This window comes from Puma concolor, chromosome A1 (genome assembly GCF_028749965.1).
Source record: "Puma concolor isolate L17-30 chromosome A1, mPumCon1.1.hap2, whole genome shotgun sequence".
In the NCBI taxonomy this organism is placed as follows: domain Eukaryota; kingdom Metazoa; phylum Chordata; class Mammalia; order Carnivora; family Felidae; genus Puma; species Puma concolor.
Genome location: NC_141667.1, coordinates 33,530,012 through 33,548,504, shown reverse-complemented (window position 1 = coordinate 33,548,504; position 18,493 = coordinate 33,530,012). Strand labels below are relative to the sequence as shown.

Below are 18,493 nucleotides of genomic sequence, written 5' to 3'. Positions count from 1 at the left end.
ATGACCCTCACCTGGTCCGAGGCAGCGGGAAGGGCAAACGGGAGGAATTCTCACACTCCCTCTCTTCTCTTTGCAGTCAATTTTCATGGCATAAACAGTCCTCCTAGCTTTCCCCCGAGCCTTCTATTTAGATGTTCAAGAGCTTATTTTCAAGTTTCAAAACACTTTAAAAGACTTAATGTTGAAAGTTACTTTCTCCTTGCAGATTTACTGCAATGATCCTAATACTCTTATAAGCAATCATGAACATCCCTAACTAGAAGAAAGGTTGAGTGTAAGAATGTTCAGAAAAGAAAGAAAGTACAAAATTTAATACTTCAAGATGGCATCTCTCTACCTCATTCCTGCTCCCTCCTTCTCCACCAACTATTCACTAACCCCTTACTTCTCCTTCACTAAGTCTGTGAAACTTCTTTCTCAAATCTTAGTTGTCAAATCTGCTAATTTCTTTGCTTCAGACCTCATTTGACCTCTCCTATAGCATTCGATAATGTTTACCATATCCTCTGTATCAATTAGGAAGGGAGGGTGGTAGAGCACAAGTAGTAGAAATTTAACCTTATACTAGCTTAAGACAAAAGGAGAAGTTATTGAAAGGATACTGATCTCTTCCTCCCAAATAAATTACTTGTTCAACTTGGTTTTTGGATCTGCATCTGGGCCTGAAATTTCAAATCTGTCTCCCTACCCAGGGTAGAAATTAACTCCCTTATAACCTCTAACAAATGCAGTTGGCCTCAATTAAGCATTTCTGAACATTATTATTTTCAATCTATTTAAACCTGCCTCCTTATAACTTCCATATATTCTATCTGACTCTTCACTCAAGGGACAATGTGGTATATAAAGCTAGACCTGGATCCTACGTGGATTTCAAGTAGGAACACATTGAGACAGCCATTGTGGAAAACAGTATGGAGGTTCCTCAAAAAGTTATAAATAAAACTACCATGGGATCTAGTAATTCCACTTCCGAGCAAATATCCAGAGGAATTGAAATCAGGATCCCAAAGAGGTAGCTGCACTCCCATGTTCATTGCAGCATTATTCCCAACAGCCAAGATACAGAAACAACCTAAGTGTTCATCCAGGGATGAATGAATAACGAAAATGTGGTACATTTTCCATACACACAATGGAATATTATTCAGCCTTTCATAAGGAAGGAAATCCTGCCATTTACAACAATGTGGGTGGACAAGAATGTGGACACTACGCTAAATGAAATAAACCAAACAAAGAAAGAAATTCTAGATGATCTCACGTATAGGTATGATCTAAAATATTCAAGGGATGCCTGGGTAGCTCAGTTGGTTGAGTATCTGACTCTCGATTTTGGCTCAGACCATGATCCCAAGGTCATGGGATTGAGCCCCACGTAGGGCTCTGGACTGAGTGTGGAGACTGTTTAGGATTCTCTCTCTCTGTCTCTCTCTCTCTCTCTCTCTCTCTCGCCTCTCCCCGCTCCTCTCTCTCAAATAAATAAATAATAAAATAAAAGTCAAATTCATAAAGCAGAGTGTAGAATGGTGGCTGCCAGGGGCTGAGGAGAAGGGCATTCGGGGATGTGATGCTTAAAGAGTGCCAAGGTTTAGTTATGCAAGATGAGTAAGTTCTGGAGATCCACTACATAGCATTGCTGTAGCTATGTGCTATAGTGCCTATAGCTAACAATCCTTTCACATATACTTAAGATTTTCTAAGAAGAAAGATCTTAGGTGACATTTTTAATAAAAATAAGTGAGAAATAAGAATAAATAAGAAATAAGAAAGATAATAAGAGAGGTGGGAGAAAACTTTGGGAGGTGATGGATAGGTTTATGGTCTTGATTGGTATATACTTCTCCCCAGACGCATCCAGTTGTACATATTAAATCAGTACAGCTTTTTACATGTCAATCATACCTCAATAAAGTAGTTTAAAGAATAAAAATATATTTAAAAAGAACACATTAGCCATTCTTCATGGGAAGATTCTTTAAAATTAAACATGATACAGATCAAAAAATTCCAAAGGATAGTATCTTTAATGAGATTTTAATCACTGTCATTTTAACTAAGGTTTTGCTGAAATGTCTTTATCAGTATCAGAAAAGTACACAGATATTATTTGTATATAAAAGCATATTTTAAATTCCATTTAAGCCCACTCATGTCATCTCCCACAGCTAGTTTTTTGTTTTGATGAAAGATGAATAAGGAATAAATAGAAGGCCAATGTCTCACACTGATGTACCTGTATGGCCCTCTGAGAAATCCAAGCATGTATTCACATTAGAGAAAACTATTCTGTCAAATATATGATCACTCAACAGCCCAGGCATGAACTGATGTTTCCTACAGAAGAAAAGGGGAGAAAGTGGGCAAATTACAGTCCTCGTGTTTGACACACACTAAAGAAAAGCCCCAAAGAGAAGACGGGATTGTGTTTGTTGTTCGACAAGAAGGCAGAAGGTACCACAATAAACTCGGTTCTGAAATTTCAGCGGTTCCATTTCCCAGTAATATTTAAGGATCCTTACATGTGGTACTGGAGTCCACAGGGCCAGGCGAGAGATTACTCCTTGGGATGGATATTTGTATCTGTCTTTTTCCATTTAAGGTCCCGTTTGCATTCAGCTTCACTGAGAGAAGCCAACCTCTCTAATCTTACCGTTTTCCTAATCCTTTTGTACAGTGTTTCGGGCCCATGGGTGGAATCCATCATACTTAAAAGAATCATAGGGCTGAAGGGAGTATTCCAGGCTCTCCGGTCTAATCCTCTCATTTTCAGATTAAAAAGTCAAGGTCCAGGCGTGTCAGCAATTTGTCCAGGAACACACAACTCATGCAAAGGTTCGTGCGTACTGTTCATCCTGACTGGCATTTTAAATAGGAAGAACAGGAGCATCTCGGTTCAGGTTTGGCAGAACGCAGGTCGGTGCTTCTACTGGTGGCTGGCAGTTGGGAGAAGTGACCGTATGTACGTTTTACCTCAGCCACGGCAGCTGCAGGATTCGGAACCAGCCAAGGGCCACGGGAGCCTACGGGGTCCCCGCTCCGCAGGGCCACGTGCTGGTGACCCTGACGCCCTGCCCTTGGCACCTGAGCGCGCCGGCCGCACACTCGGTCATCGTCTGCTCCACACCGTTCACTTCCACGCAGACGCTAAGGCCGCCTTCCTCGCACTCCGATGCTTCTCTGCAGACACATTTGCTGCTCTGGGCTGGAAAGAAGAGCGGCAGAGGCTTAATGGCACATGGAGGAGGTGAGAGAGTGAAGTCACATTACCTCCAAAGTCCCGATGCCCTGCGGAGATCTCTCCAAGCTCCTGCCTGGAGGCATCAACTCTCCCCTGGGAGAGGGGGAGGGCCAGGGAAGCCCAGCATTGCGCTCCACTCAGCATGAGGAGGGTTCTAGGCTGGCACCAGGCCGCCGGAGTGGGGGGGGGGGGGGTGCATGGGCCAGCCCTCTCCAAATCAGGGGCACTCCCTCTCTCTCTTCCTCCTCTGGGCTGCTGGCTAGGGGAGCCAGAAGCTGAGTAAGCCCTCAACCCCTGACCAGATAAGGAGACCTCAACAAAGACCAAGTTGACTCAAGGCTCAAACAGAGACAAAGAAAAGAACTCAACTTACTTTAAGAGAGAGGGCATAAAACACAGAAGACCACATATGGGGTGCGGGGACAGTGGGGGGGAGGGGGGCGGAGAACAAGTCTGGGGCGCCTGGGTGGGGCTAAGTGCCAACTTCGGCTCAGGTCATGATTTCACAGTTCCTGAGTACAAGCCCTGCATTGGGCTCTGTGCTGCCAGCTCAGAGCCTGGAACCTGCTTCAGATTCTGTGTCTCCATCTCTCTCTCTGTCCCTCCCTGCTCACAGTCTGTCTGTCTCTCTCTCAAAAATAAACATTAAAAAAAATTAAAAAAAAAAAAAAGCCAGAAATGAGTTGGGGGAGAATTCACAGTGTGCGCTTAGGTGTCAGGCTGGAATGCACCAGCCAGGTGTCTCCAAAAGGAATGACAAGCTCACTGGTGACCGGCGATCCTAACCCAACCCAATGGTTTAGAGTTCAGTATGTCATCGCCTGGGTGGCCAACAGTCCAGGAGCGAGAGAGCAGGGGCCCGGCTGGCACAGGCCATGGGGAGGACCTGAGTTGCTGGCAGAGATCTCACAGATCACATAGTCCGGCTCCCAAATTTACAGATGGGGAAACTGAGGCAGTGACTTGGCTGCAGCCAGCCAGGCTTTCCCCCTTGATAATATACCTGAAACTGTGGGAGGTAGGCCATGCCAGGGGTGTTGTTCAAGATCACTGTAAGTGCTATATGGACACAGTTGACCGGCCAATCTTGAACCACAACTTGAAAGAGTAACTCCTTTTTTTATTCTCTTCAAATTCTTTTTATTACTTCTAGGAGAAAGTGTCACCTTGGCACTGATATGCTTTTAACACCCCCTAACACTTGCTGAACTCCCTTTATCCCAAAGAAGCAGCATCCCTCAAGCTGCCAGCAGCATCTGGCTAGAATCTACAACCTTATTTTGTTTCATATGTATTTTTGTGGTCATCTAATATTTATGGCAAGTGATGCTTCTTTTTAAGAAATGATAAAATTTCCTTTTTTAAAAAAGTTATTTTTATGTGAGTCCATTTTTTAAAATGTTTTTAATGTTAACTTATTTTTGAGAGGGGTGGGGAGGGGCAGAGAGAGAGGGAGACACAGAATCTGAAGCAGGATCCAGGTTCTGAGCTGTCTGCAGAGAGCCCGATGTGGGGCTCGAACTCACAAACTGTGAGATCATGACCTGAGCTGAAGTCAGACTCTTAACTGACTGAGCCACCCAGGCACCCCTGTGAGTCTATTTTTTTTTTAATGAGTTCATTATATGGATAATAGGAGGACAGAGCAAAAATCATGAAGGTGGAATGAGAATCGCCAGAGTTTGGGAGGACATTCAAACCATCAAGAATGTCTCCTTGTCTTCTTAGATACTTGACCTACCCCATTCCCCAAGGAGGACTGTGGATAAGAACAGTTCACTCTCAAACCAGCCTGAGACTTTCATGTCCTCAGGGATCTGCTTGGATCTGCTGCTAAACTAGAAACTACCATTTAAAAGGCCTCAGTACTGGGGCGCCTGGGTGGCTCAGTCGATTGAGCCTCCGACTTCAGCTCAGGTCATGATCTCACAGCTCGTTGAGTTCGAGCCCCGCATTGGGCTCTGTGCTGACAGCTCGGAGCCTGGAGCCTGCTTTGGATTCTTTGTCTCCCTCTCTCTCTGCCCCTAACCCGCTCACAGTCTGTCTCTGTCTCTCTCAAAAATAAATAAACATTTAAAAATAAAATAAAATAAAAGACCTCAGTACTACTACCTTAGCACTGTTACAGTTACAAATACACAATGCCCCTTACCATCGCATTTTCCCCAGAGCGGACAGGCACCACAGGCTTTCTGGGCCGCGACAGGCAGAGTGCAGCTCTCCCTATCAGCAAGAGTGTAATTTCTACCCTGACAGTGGAGAACGTGCAGCTTGCAAACTGTCAGAGGCAGTATCCTTTTGCTTCTCTCATCTTGCGCACATACATCCAAGGAGGATCTGAAACAAATTTTTTAAATTACATTATTTAGAAGACTTTCCTTCTTACAAGTGGAGGATGTGAAGTGAAAGGCGAGGCTGGGAGCTCAGTGCCTCAGATGTCACCACCCACAGGAACAAGATGGAGCAAACACTCAAATCTCCTTCATCGCTGGGGCTCACCCTCCTCAGATCTTCGAGATGAACAAATTTTGCTCTGTATTTGCTCCCAATTTTTACAAGCTGAGATATCTAGTGTTGATCTTGTTTCATCTACAGCAGATCAGATACAGCAACTTAGAAGAGAAGGCAAGGTCTGCTGGGGACACGGGTGGGTTGACAAGCAGGAAGGAGACAGAAAATCAGCAAAGATCACACATTCAGAGATGGCAGTCCTGTGGGACCATTGAAGGCAGAAGTTAGCTCCTCCCAGTCCGGTAGCCTGGAGAGTTCCTGTCCATAACACGGCATTGTGCAACACTTCATGACCGATGCTTCAAGGGAAGATGAAACTGTATTTTTCAATAGGATTTTTTAAAGTATCTATGTTTACAAAATAGTTTAGAAATAGTTCTAGAAAAATTATTACTTTTTTTCCTTAAGCATTGGTACTCAAATGGTGAGATTCAGCTTTGTAGAAATGTCACTAATAAAAACAAGGACATTTCTGAATGTTGATGGATAAGAAAAGCATTACTGTAGTGAAACCTTAGACAACAAAGTATTTTTGTATAGTAGACGGAGTCTATATTTATTTTTATATATGTTTAGCTCCCATACTTTCTTCAATGGCCAAGAGCTAAATTTACTTGGAGTTGTTTACATCACAAAAACAAATCCTTATATCTTTCTTTTATCTGTTTATTTAAACCTTAAATCGAACTACTCAGAACAGCTTGAAGGGCAGAGACCTTGTAAAGCCACCTGGTTATCAGTATCTGATAGAAAACTCACACCAAGTCTCTAAACAGCAGGCTGCAGATAAACTAAATGAATCAGAGAAGTTGGAAAGAGGATGAAAGTGAATCAAAGTCAACAATTATTAATAAAAAATAACACCACAGTCAGAATATTCTGGGCTGACCACCACTGCCATTTACACTATTTAGCTGTATTTTTTTCTCACAAGAAGTTACATCTTATAAGATGCCACCAGAATCACCATTACTCCCTGTGAGTGTTCAAGGAGTTGGATATGTGTTTTGATGACAATAATAATTGAAAGCCAAGTGTAGTTGATCCGTGAGCAACATTGGTTTTAATTGCATGCGTGGGTCCACTTATACATGGATTTTTTTTTAATGTTTATTTATTTATGTAGAGAGTGTGCATGCACCCGAGCAAGGGAGGAGCAGGGAGAGAGGGAGAGAGAGAATCCCCAGCAGGCTCTCGAAGTAGAACTCAATCCCATGAACTGCGAGATCATGACCTGAGCTGAAACCAAGAATTGAACGCTTAACCTACTGAGCCACCCAGGTGCCCCTGGGTTTTTTGGATATAGTATAGTACTATAAATGTATTTTCTCTTCCTTATGATTTCTTAATAGCATTTTCTTCTCTCTAGTTACTTTATTATAATAATACAGTAAATAATACATATAACATAGAAAATATTTATGTTATTGGTAACATAACATATGTTATTGGTAACAGTCAACAGTAGGTTCTCAGTAGTTAAGTTTTGGAGAAGTCAAAAGTTATATGTGTATTTTTGACTATGCGAGGGGATTAGCACCCCTAACCCCCCATGTTGTTCAAGGGCAAACTGTAACTGGTCAGTAAATTTGTGTTTTGATTCTTAGCCTTAAAGATGACCAATAAATGTCTTAGCCTAGATATCTCCCATTTGTGTCTCCAGATTGGTTCTCCACTCTTCCCCCCCCCTGCTGCCAGGAAGGCTGAAACTATGAGCTATATCCATAGACTTCCTTGTCCTCTAGCTTCAGGTGAATTTGAGCAATGGCAGGAGATTTAAGGGATATTTACTGCCCTGACTCACTCCAGGGCAGTCTCTGAGGTCCCTAAAATGAGGGACTCCACTCTTCCTTGGCTGCCATCTGTACAGAATCTTCCTCTGTCTCCAGCTTTGCATAAAAGCTCTTCCTGTGGAGCACCTCTTCCTGTGAGCCTCTGACTCTTGATCTCAGCTCAGGTCATGGTCTTGCTGTTCCTTGGGTTTGAACCCCACAATGGGCTCTGCAGTATCAGTGCTTGGGATTCTCTCTCTCTCTCTCTCTGCCCCTCCCTTGCTCACACAGCCCCTCTCTCTCTCTCTCTCTCTCTCTCTCTCAAAATAAATAAATAAATAAATAAATAAATAAATAAATAAATAAATCTTAAAAAAAAAAAAAAAGCTCCTCTTGTCACTCTGCAGGCCTGGGGGCATGGATTTGTACCCTGGTTGTTTGCAGTCTGGGAGTACTGCCCTGTGGGAGTCCTGCCAGTTTCTTTCACTCTGCCCACACTTCTGTAAACAGTCCCCCTAGGAAACCTCCTCTTGTCTTAATGCAATCATACAATCTGTCCAACTAGGACCATAACATAGACATCTAGTACCTACTTCAGATATCCACCCATGGTGGAGTGATTTCAAGTTGGGTGGAATTCTCGTAATGCACATCTAGAGACACGGACATTTCAGAAACCAGTATCTCTATTGGTACTGCATTAAGAGTGTATCTTTGGACAGCTGGGTGGCTCAGTTGGTTAAGCATGGACTCTTGGTTTCAGCTCAGGTCACGATCTCACAGTTTCATGAGTTCCAGCCCTGCATTGGGCTCTGTGCTGACAGCACGGAGCCTGCTTGGGATTCTCTCTCTGCCTCTCTCTCTGCCCCTCCCCTGCTCGTGCTGTCTCTGTCTCTCTCAAAATAAAGAAATAAACTTTTTTTTAAAAAGTGTATCTTTCAAGGGAATTTCAATCCTAATCTTTGTAAGCTCTAAATCCTCAAGTTTTCATGTTGCCCCATCTTATGTAGAAAACTAGCAGTGCCCAAGTCCTTCAGCCTTTCTCTAGACAGAGTAGAACACTGCTTAACACCACTGGTGTCAGCCCCAGAGACCCAGGCAAATAACAGACAGCAGATGGGCCAGATTAAAATGCAAGCAAAAATCTTTAACCCTTGGTAAGCAACACCCTGGATCAAACAGAGACACTAGCATCTACCAAAACATTTTTTATCTTGAGTAAAACAAACCAGAGAGAGGTGAGCAAAGACAGAGCTTACCCACATTCATAAGGCATTTTACAAACACATCTTGAATTCTTCAGTTTCTCCCAGGGCTGACATTCAGGCACTGCCAGGGTTAAAGTGGTTTCTAAAAAAAAAAAAAAAAAAAAAAAAAAAAGGATAAGGGAGATGCAATCATTAGAAGAGCTTCTTTGTGGTAAACAAACTATTATTTTAATTGTTGAACCAGGTTCTGTAATATTCTCAACTGCTACAAATTTGTACAGTAAAAAAAAAAAAAAAGCTGTAAAGCATTTTACAAACAACAGTGTTCCTAGGAGAAGCCTACAAATAATTTCAATGCTACCATATCTTGAGCATTTACTACTGTGGGAACAGTGGCTGTTGTGATATTTAATCCCCCTTAACAAATGCCCACTTCAGAGTTAAAGAAATTAAGGGTCAGAAAAGTTAAGAAACTAGTGCTAGTTCACACATTTAACAAATTGGTCAAGCCAGGATTTAAGTCCATGTTTGTCTGAATTCAAGGCCAGTGGAGCAGGCAGCCTTTCATCAAGCAGTCGGTGCTTATAAACTGTTTGTTGTTTGGACTGCATGTTGCCCCCTCTGTCTATAGTGGGGCAGAAAGCACCGTAACGTGATCTCCACATGGAGAACTCCCTGGTACCCCAAGATCTGCTAACAACCTCTCATATGTAAGTGTCTAATTGGTCTCCTTTCAACAGTGAGTAAATATCTAGAGGTACTTACATTAATTATACCTTTTCCATTCCTTTATGTTTTCTACAAATGGATCAAAAATGAACCATCATTCCAACTTTGATAGGAAAACACCTTAGGCCAGCTTACAAGAGCTTAATTTAACTGTCGTCTCCTCAGCTATACCTGATTACAAGGTGACTAACCTAAAACATCCTGTTATTCCCACCTCCTTCCTGCTTCATGACAATGGAATTCAATGGTATATATACTTTCCCATCATAAAACTAGTTCTCTGTTGGATATATTTATAAAGGTAGCTTATCTGAAAAGCATATTTTTACGGATGCACAAACTATGTGATACTTCCTCACTTTGGAAAACCTAAGAGCTTTAGATAAGACAGTAAAATCTCGGGGACAATTCGTAACTTGTAAAAATGGTAAATATGTGAACTGTAGCCTGCCAGGTTCAGCAATGTGTATAATAAGCACTCATTCTTTAAATACTCCCCTTTATAATAGTAGTATCCTAAATGCAATGTAGTATCCTGAATTGGATCCTAGACCATTAAAACAACATCAGTGAAGGGGTGCCTCAGTGGCTCAGTTGGTTAAGCATCCGACTCTTGGTTTTATCTCAGGTCATGATCTCACAGTTTGTGGGTTCAAGTCCCACAGTGGACTGTGTGCGGACAGCACTGAGTGTGCTTGGGATTCTCTGTCTCTCCCTCTTTCTCTCTCTGCCCCTCCCTCACTTGTGCTTTCAATCTCTCTCAAAATAAATAAACATTAAAAAAAAAAGATATTCGTGGAAAACCTGATGATATATAAATAAAGTCTGTAGTTTAGTCAATAGTATTACACTAATATTAATGTCTTAGTCAACCCACTAAATTATGTCAAGTTATATAAGATGTTAATATTATGAGAACATGGTAAAGGGCATATAGAAACTCTATTTGCAACTTTTCCGAAATCTAAAATTATTCCAAAATAAAATGTTTTTTAAGGTGGTGTTATCTAGATCAGTGCTTCTCAAGCAGGGGCAATTTGGCAATGTCTAAATATCTTACAATGCACAAGACAGACTCCCACAACAAAGAGCTACCGGGCCCAAACTTCCAATAGTGTTGGGGTTAAGAAAAGTCTAATCTAAATGTACCAAAACTAAAGTTCTATGATAAAGCCATGCAAATGAGCTCTTCATTGTGCTTAGACGTTTATTTGCTAGAGATGAGGGGAGGGGAGTGGAAGAAGGTGGCCGAAGAGTACAAAATTTCAGTTATAAGAGAGATGAGTATTGGGAATGTAATGTGGTTGATGCTGCTCAATGATATACAGGTAGAGTGTTGGAAGAGTGGATCATAAGAGTTCTCATCACAAGGAGAAATTTGCTTTTTTTCTTTTTTTTTAACGTTTATTTCTTTTTGAGAGACAGAGCATGAGCAGGGGAGGGGCAGAGAGAGAGAGGGAGACACAGACTCTGAAGCAGGCTCCAGGCTCTGAGCTGTCAGCACAGAGCCTAACATGGGGCTCGAACTCATGAACCATGAGATCATGACTTAAGCAAAGTGGGACGCTTAACTGACTGAGCCATTCCGGCACCCTTCTTTTTTTTTTTTTAATTGTGCTTTTGTGAGATGACGGATGTTAAGCAGACCTACCGTGGTCATCATTTCACAGTGGATGCAAATCAAACCATCATGCTGTATACCTTGAACTTCTACAGTGATGTATGTCAATTATTTCTCAATAAAACTGGAAATGATATTTTTTAAAAGTTTATTTGTTAATCATTCATAAGAATGACAGTTTAGATTTTAAATGTTTTCCAGAAGTTATTACAATTTCTTTATGAAAAATCACGGGTAGAATCAGCTAGACCGAAGACCTTTGCGTTTAAGAACACAGCTTTCTTAACTTCCTATATCTTTATGTCAAAACTACATACTGATGGAGGGAGGGACAAATCAGTGGTTAGTGTTTAATGAGCACAGGGTTTCAGTTGTGAAGATGAGAAAGTCCTGGAGATGGATGGTGATGTTGGTTGCACGATAATGGGAATGCACTTAATGCATTGAACTGTACATTTAAAAATAGCTGAAATGGTAAATTTTATGTTATGTTTATTTTACCACAATAAAAAAAAAAAAGACTAAATACCGATACATCAGGTATTGAAAAAGCTCAACCTCGGAGGCTGACAAACCTGGAGTTTGTTATTTGTGATAGACATATTTTAAGGGTAGTTACTGTTAATATTCATCATGACTTCTGAAAAACACACAGGCCTGAAAAATACCCTTAATTAAAACTTTAATAGAATTTGCTACTGTGTAGGAGAAAATACATACTGAATTGTGCTACAAAACGAATGAAGGAGACATTTTAGAAAGATAAGTATATAATATCTCATTCGGAATAAAAGAGCAACCTCATCAAGTGTACATTGTTCTCTTTAATTTTAGAATTCCTGGTACAGGTCCATTACTTCAAACATGCCTGATAAATTCCTATTTATGCTTCAGCGCAGTAAAAAACAAAGCACTTGTCCCTGCTCTGGACCTCTGACTGCTAACGAGCACGTGGGAACCAGCACAGCAGGCACACCATTGGCCATGCTGCCCTCCTGTTTTCTGTCATCAGCATCTATGTTTCATACCACAGCCCATGCCCGCCATCAGCCACAGACGGCTCTGTGCAGCCTGCCCCCTCTTAAGTTGTGACCATCTGATCCATCTGATGGTATCACTCATGAAATCTAGTACTTCATACTCAGTGTAAAAGGCAAAAACTTCAGCATTGAATTAAATAAAAGTCATACACTGGAGGGGCTCCTGGGTGGCTCAATCGGTTAAGAGTGCAACTTCGGCTCTGGTCATGATCTCACGGTTTGTGAATTCAAGCCCCACGTCGGGCTCTGTGCTAACAGCTCAGAACCTGGAGCCTGCTTCAGATTCTGTGTCTTCCCCTCTCTGCCCCTCCCATGCTCATGCTCTCTCTCTCAATAATAAATAAACATTAAAAAAACTAATAAAAAATAAAGTCATACACTAGAAAAATAAGAATACCATACAAAATTGAATGCAAGTGAGTTTTCCTTCTTTCCTGTTTTTTAATTGTCACAAACATGTATTTTCCATTTATTTAAAAAAATGTAAGTAAAGAAGAAATAGGAGGTTATTTAAAAAATAAATCCATCCCACCTTAAATATCTCTAAAAAGAAATAGTTCGGCTTTTTAAATCTCTTCTTACCATAGCTTCTTTAAAGACCATTTTAATTTGCCTGATGTTCAAAATACTGGATTTTTGGATTTCCACTCTTAAAAACGGCTTCACAAGCCACAACACTTTGCTTTAAATAACTTCTGCTCTGCAGTGTTAAATGTAAATGCTTTTAAGTTTTCTATTTCAATAATGCCAATAAACCCTCTGAAAACCCAGAAAGGAAACATACAGAATGTTTTTAAACTCGGTACTTAATAAAAGTACATTTAAAAAATCAGGAAAAAAGCCAGAAATCATCCTTTGAAAATCCTTTATTTTCTTGGCACCAAAACAGATACAAAGCTAATCTTTGATAAGGATTTAAGTTAGTTTCAGAACCACAGGGCTCTTCTTGCTTTTCCTTGCTTTCCATGAATCTATCTATGCCACGTGAAACAAAGTCTGTTACCCCATCTATGAGCCGACCTTCTTGTAGGGGGACAAGGACAGAGGGAATAACTCACAGTTATGGCCATCCAGTGCCATAAAGGACCGCCACAGGGACCCTCACTCACCTGAGTGCAGGTGTCCTTGGACAGACCTACAAGCTACTCACCTTTCTGCACACACTGAACATTCTTCATATCAGGACTCCACTTAAGGCTGGATCCACAGAGAAATGTTGAAGGACCTTTTAAGGACATGTCACCCGAACAGGAAATGGTCACTTTCTCACCAATTGCATAGAAAGGTTTGTGGGGATGACTCTGTATGCCATCCATCAAGGCAGGTAGAACACAGGCAATTTCTAAAGATAGAAGAAAACAGAATACAAAGGTCATTGCTTTCCTAAGCCATCTTTTTTTAAAAAAGACAACTTCGAATAGTGTTAATACACATGCTCTGCTTTTTCACATTAGAGGACAAAGAGGAAGAGGTAAGTTCACTCCTAGGATGCCCGGAAAGACATGTCCCACAGTGCCCGGCATGTAATTGACCAATAAAAGACTGAAGACCAAAACAGTTCCCATCCTCCACTCCTGCCCTCAAAGCAATGTGACAACATAAAATGAATCAGCCTTATAAACAGAGACCTAAAAAGCCCAGGCTGCTGTCAAAACTAAACTTTCCATCGCTGCCACTTATCTCTCTGGTCTGATGAAGTCCTACCAGAATTTTCCCAAGAAAAGTTGCATATTGTTTGCATACCATTAGCATATATCCAATTAGATATTTTTATTATTTGAAAGTTTTAAAGAACCACCTTTAACCTTGAAACCATACAAGTATTAAATGTTCTTTGGTTTTCCATCTCTAGTCTTTCTCAGTTACATTCATTACCTCAAATCTTCTGCTTGAGAAAACAGCAAAGAGAAAAAAGAGAAACATGTACACTTATGGGAAGCAAGTCAGAATTCATGATTTGAAAAAAAAATTGGCAATCTCTCTAATGGACTTCGGACAATATTCTACAAAATACTGCTCTGTTTCTGTACCATTTCCATCAGAAATTCCATTCACTCATTAATTCAAAAACAGCATCTATGGAGTGCCTATATTTAACGAAGTACGTTGTATGCTGCTAGGGATTTAACAAGATACAAGTTACATATCCTGCCTTCATAAACCTAATAATCTAGCATCAGATTTGTTTGTTTCTGGCCATGACGCAATCACTGGCTTCACAATCATGCTCCCACAAAGACAAATAGAAAAGCTATACAAAAGTAAAGGAAAAAGTACTTCCGAAAGCATAAGAGAGATACCAAGGTCATGAAAATTTGAAGGTACAAGATTCTAGCGAGAAGTCTAAAGGGGTGATTACAACATTTGGTAATGCCTTTCTCCTTGAGGTATTTGTTAAGTTTGAAAAAAAAATGCTTAAAGGCTGCTAAACTAAGGAGGAACTATAGCTCGTGGCTGAAAAGCTGAGTAGAGTTTTTAACAGTCTAATTGGGCTAGGGGACAAAGAGGTAGAGTCCAGTCCCGTCACAAAGGAGGGACCTAGGAAGATATCTCAGACCTTCCACTAGGATCCCTTAATGGTTACACCCTAGGAATAAAGGTAAACCGGACATAAAACAGCCTCACTGTTTGCAGGAAACAAAATCAAGTCTTTTCTAGAGGAAGAGAACATCATCCAAAACCTCAGACTATTCCATTATTTTTTCACACATAAAGTCTGGCATTTAATCAAAACTATTCTGACATTTAAAAGGAAAAGAATTCACCAAAACCCCAAAAAAGACAATAGAAACAGACCCCCAGTAGGTCCAGAGAATGGGATTAACAGCCATGGACCCTGAAATAACTGTGATTTACATGTTGGGAAAAAATTAAATGACAAGGCACAGAATTTCAATGGAGAAAAGGAAAGTATAGAAAAGTGGACAAATGGGGGCGCCTGGGTGGCGCAGTCGGTTAAGCGTCCGACTTCAGCCAGGTCACGATCTCGCGGTCCGTGAGTTCGAGCCCCGCGTCGGGCTCTGGGCTGATGGCTCAGAGCCTGGAGCCTGTTTCCGATTCTGTGTCTCCCTCTCTCTCTGCCCCTCCCCCGTTCATGCTCCGTCTCTCTCTGTCCCACAAATAAATAAACGTTGGAAAAAAAAGAAAAGTGGACAAATGAAATATCTAGAATTGGAAAATGAAATTAAGATCTCAACAGAGTTCTTAAAAGCAAATTATATACAAGTGTACAGAGAATTAATAAACTGGAAGTTAGATCAATTAACAAATATTTAGGATGAAACGGAGAGAAGAAAAAAATTATGTAAAACAAAATAATGTAGTAATATATACAATCTAAAAAAATATATCATTTGTGTCTTGTGAGGAAAAATGGGCAAGAATTGGACAGAGGCAATAATTGAGGACACAATGGCGAAGAAGCTCCTGAAATTGACAAAAGACATAAAAGCACAGATTCAAGAAGTGCTTCAAATATTAACCAGGGTAGAGACAAAGAAAATCACACCTCGGCACATCACTGTGGAGGTGCTTCTGAAACCCAAAGACCAGAAAAAAAGAGAAATTCCCAAAAGTGTCCAGACATAAGATTTCCAAACCAGAAGTGGTATGACTAAGAGTGAATGTCTCACTAGAATAAAATCTTTAAAGAGCTTAAATAAAATAACTGCTAACCTAGAATTCCTTACCCATAAAAACATCCTTCAAAAATGAAGATAAAACAAAGACATTTTAAGATGAACAAAGATTGGGTCAACTTCTTATCAGCAGATTCACAATAAAGGGAAAAAAATCTCTTCAAGCAAAAGCATCTTATTAAACGTTTCAAAGAACCAACTTTTGGCTTTGTTACTGTAAGCTAGAAAATGTTTATATTCTATTTCAGTAATTTCTGCTCAAGGACTCCAGGCGAGAGAGACAGAGAGACAGATAGAGACAGAAACAAAGAGGAAGAGAGGAGGTCCTACAAATAAGAAAAAGACAAGCCAACAGAAAAGGGGAGCTGAAGATTGGATAGTCACTTCACCAAAGAGGATATGCAAATGGCAAATAAACATGAAAACAGGCATCATAACATAGTCACCAGGAAAATATAAATTGAAAAGTCAAAATTTAAAAATAAGATATTGCTACACACTCATCAGTATAGCTAAAATTTTTTAAAGATTGTTGATACAAGTGTTGATAAGGATACAGAGCAATCTTGGCTTCTCAGATCCTGGTAGGGATGTAAATTAGTACAACCATTTGGGAGTCTGGTAGCATCTACTAAGTCTAAATGTATGTACATCGTATGACTCAGAGACTTTATTCAGAGGTATATACCCAAGAGGAAAAAGATGTTCACGTGTACACTAGGCTTTTCTCCATGGCCTAGACCAACTGATATAGCAAAAAATGTATCTCTACAGCTCTATCCATCTGCTGAACCAACTAATACTGCAGGAAAATCAAGGAAGTACACTGATTTGGTCACATCCCTAGAAATTGAACTATATGGGATGTTCTGAAGGTCTTAGCCAGAATGGAGCTCCCTGGCCTATTCGAATTTGCACCAGAAATGTTAAAATTGCAGTGAAATGAGCCTCGCCTAACAGAAGCACTATCAACTAGAGACTGCTGAGGGCTTTTTCAAGACACAGCTGAAACTTGAACAGGAGCATATGAGCTTCTCAGGAAAGGAATGTCAAGACACGGGCCACACAGTGAGCGGTTATTCATCTTGATTCATTCCCTTCCACATTATTCTCTCATCTTAAGTTATATGCTACAACCAAGTCCACTCACTCTGACAATGCATTTCCCCAACAAGCCACTGTAAATCTTCTCCACATCTGGCTACAGGGTCTCCAATTAGAGAGTAACCTTCATTGCAAGTATATACTATGTTTTTCCCAACAGGAAACATTGCACCTTCATCCTAAAGAGAAATAAAAGAGAGAGAGAGAGTATGTCTATTTTGCATTAAAAAAAGTTTCTTTAGATATATTTGGGCTATAAATGATGCCTTCTTTTAGTCATCAGGCAAACTAAGTTCAAATAACTAATTTAAAAAATTATCGGGGCGCCTGGGTGGCGCAGTCGGTTAAGCGTCCGACTTCATCCAGGTCACGATCTCGCGGTCCGTGAGTTCCAGCCCCGCGTCGGGCTCTGGGCGGATGGCTCAGAGCCTGGAGTCTGTTTCCGATTCTGTGTCTCCCTCTCTCTCTGCCCCTCCCCCGTTCATGCTCTGTCTCTCTCTGTCCCAAAAATAAATAAACGTTGGAAAAAAAAAAAAATTTAAAAAATTATCTGTAAAAACAATTTTCCCTGTATGGTCCTAGTCAACAACACTGGTACTACCATTAACTAAAATAAAACCATTAATGCCACATATAATTTATTAATTGTCCCCAAATACCAAGCACTGTACTAAGCATTTTACCAAAATTACTTTTGTGGACACTGCCCAAGTCCCTTCCCCCCCCGGCCCCTGCATGTTCCAGGAAAAGACAGTTGTTACCAGATCTCGGAAATGTACTTGTTAGTCAGTTCTTCATAGTAAGACATCATGGGCTGCTCATTAGCCATACCGCCTAATAAAAGCTGGTAGGAACAGACAGAAATGTGCAAATCCTATCAGCATGTTTATGAAAGTTTAAGTTTCTCACTGATGACTTTTAGAGGGAGTGTAATGCTGATCTTCTCCCATCCTAAGCTCCAGCCCCTACCCTGTAAGGGAAGGGCCACTGTGGCTGGGCCAGATTCAAGGACATGCCAGGAGGTGAGCTTTCATGGTGAAGCAAGGAAGAATTTGAAGCTGAAACTTAAAGGGGTAATCATGCTCTTTTGGGATCTCTATTAGTTCCTTTCCTCACTCTTGGGGCTCTCTGCCACCCCAGGGGTGGTAAAGAAAATCGGCCTGGGGAAGGGCTGAGAGCTAGGCATTAGCACCTGGCTACTCCAGGCATTAGAACCAAATCCCAAGGTGCCTTCTACTATTCACTGTCAGTCCTGGTCCAGTCTGGCTCCAGGTGGTAGGAAACAAAGGGCCCAGGTTAATACTTGAGTTTGAATAAATTGGGAAAGCACAGTTGATTTGCTTTGGTTCTAGCCAATAGGCGGTCTGCCTGACAGAAGGGACTGTTATAACAGTGTCCAAACTTGGTTCTGTATCAGAACCACTAGTAGCAATTTAAAAAAAAAAAAAAAAAGAAAAAAAAAAAAAAGCACAACTCTCAGGCTCTATCCTAAACCTACAGAACGAGAAAGAAAAGAAAAAAAAAAAAGGAAGGTAAGGGGCAAGCAGCAATCTCTATTCTTAAGTTCTCTGGGTGACTGTGATGTAGCCCGTCCATGGGGCAGTGTTCAGAACCCCTGCCCCTTACAGG

General features: G+C 40.9%; 1 protein-coding gene across 2 annotated transcripts in view; it reads right to left on the bottom strand.

The window, feature by feature from the left end:
• Nucleotides 1-2,008: 2,008 nt before the first annotated feature.
• C7 (complement C7) overlaps nucleotides 2,009-18,493 on the bottom strand; it is a 56,334-nt gene continuing 39,849 nt past the window's right edge. For both annotated transcript variants that reach the window (XM_086677846.1, XM_086677850.1), the window contains 5 exons: nucleotides 16,911-17,043; nucleotides 13,273-13,464; nucleotides 8,784-8,874; nucleotides 5,394-5,578; nucleotides 2,009-3,205 (listed from right to left, as the gene is read on the bottom strand). In XM_086677846.1, the coding sequence (XP_086533972.1) occupies nucleotides 3,024-3,205; nucleotides 5,394-5,578; nucleotides 8,784-8,874; nucleotides 13,273-13,464; nucleotides 16,911-17,043 (783 nt within the window). In that variant the 3' untranslated portion in view covers nucleotides 2,009-3,023. The remainder of the gene's footprint in view (nucleotides 3,206-5,393; nucleotides 5,579-8,783; nucleotides 8,875-13,272; nucleotides 13,465-16,910; nucleotides 17,044-18,493) is intronic.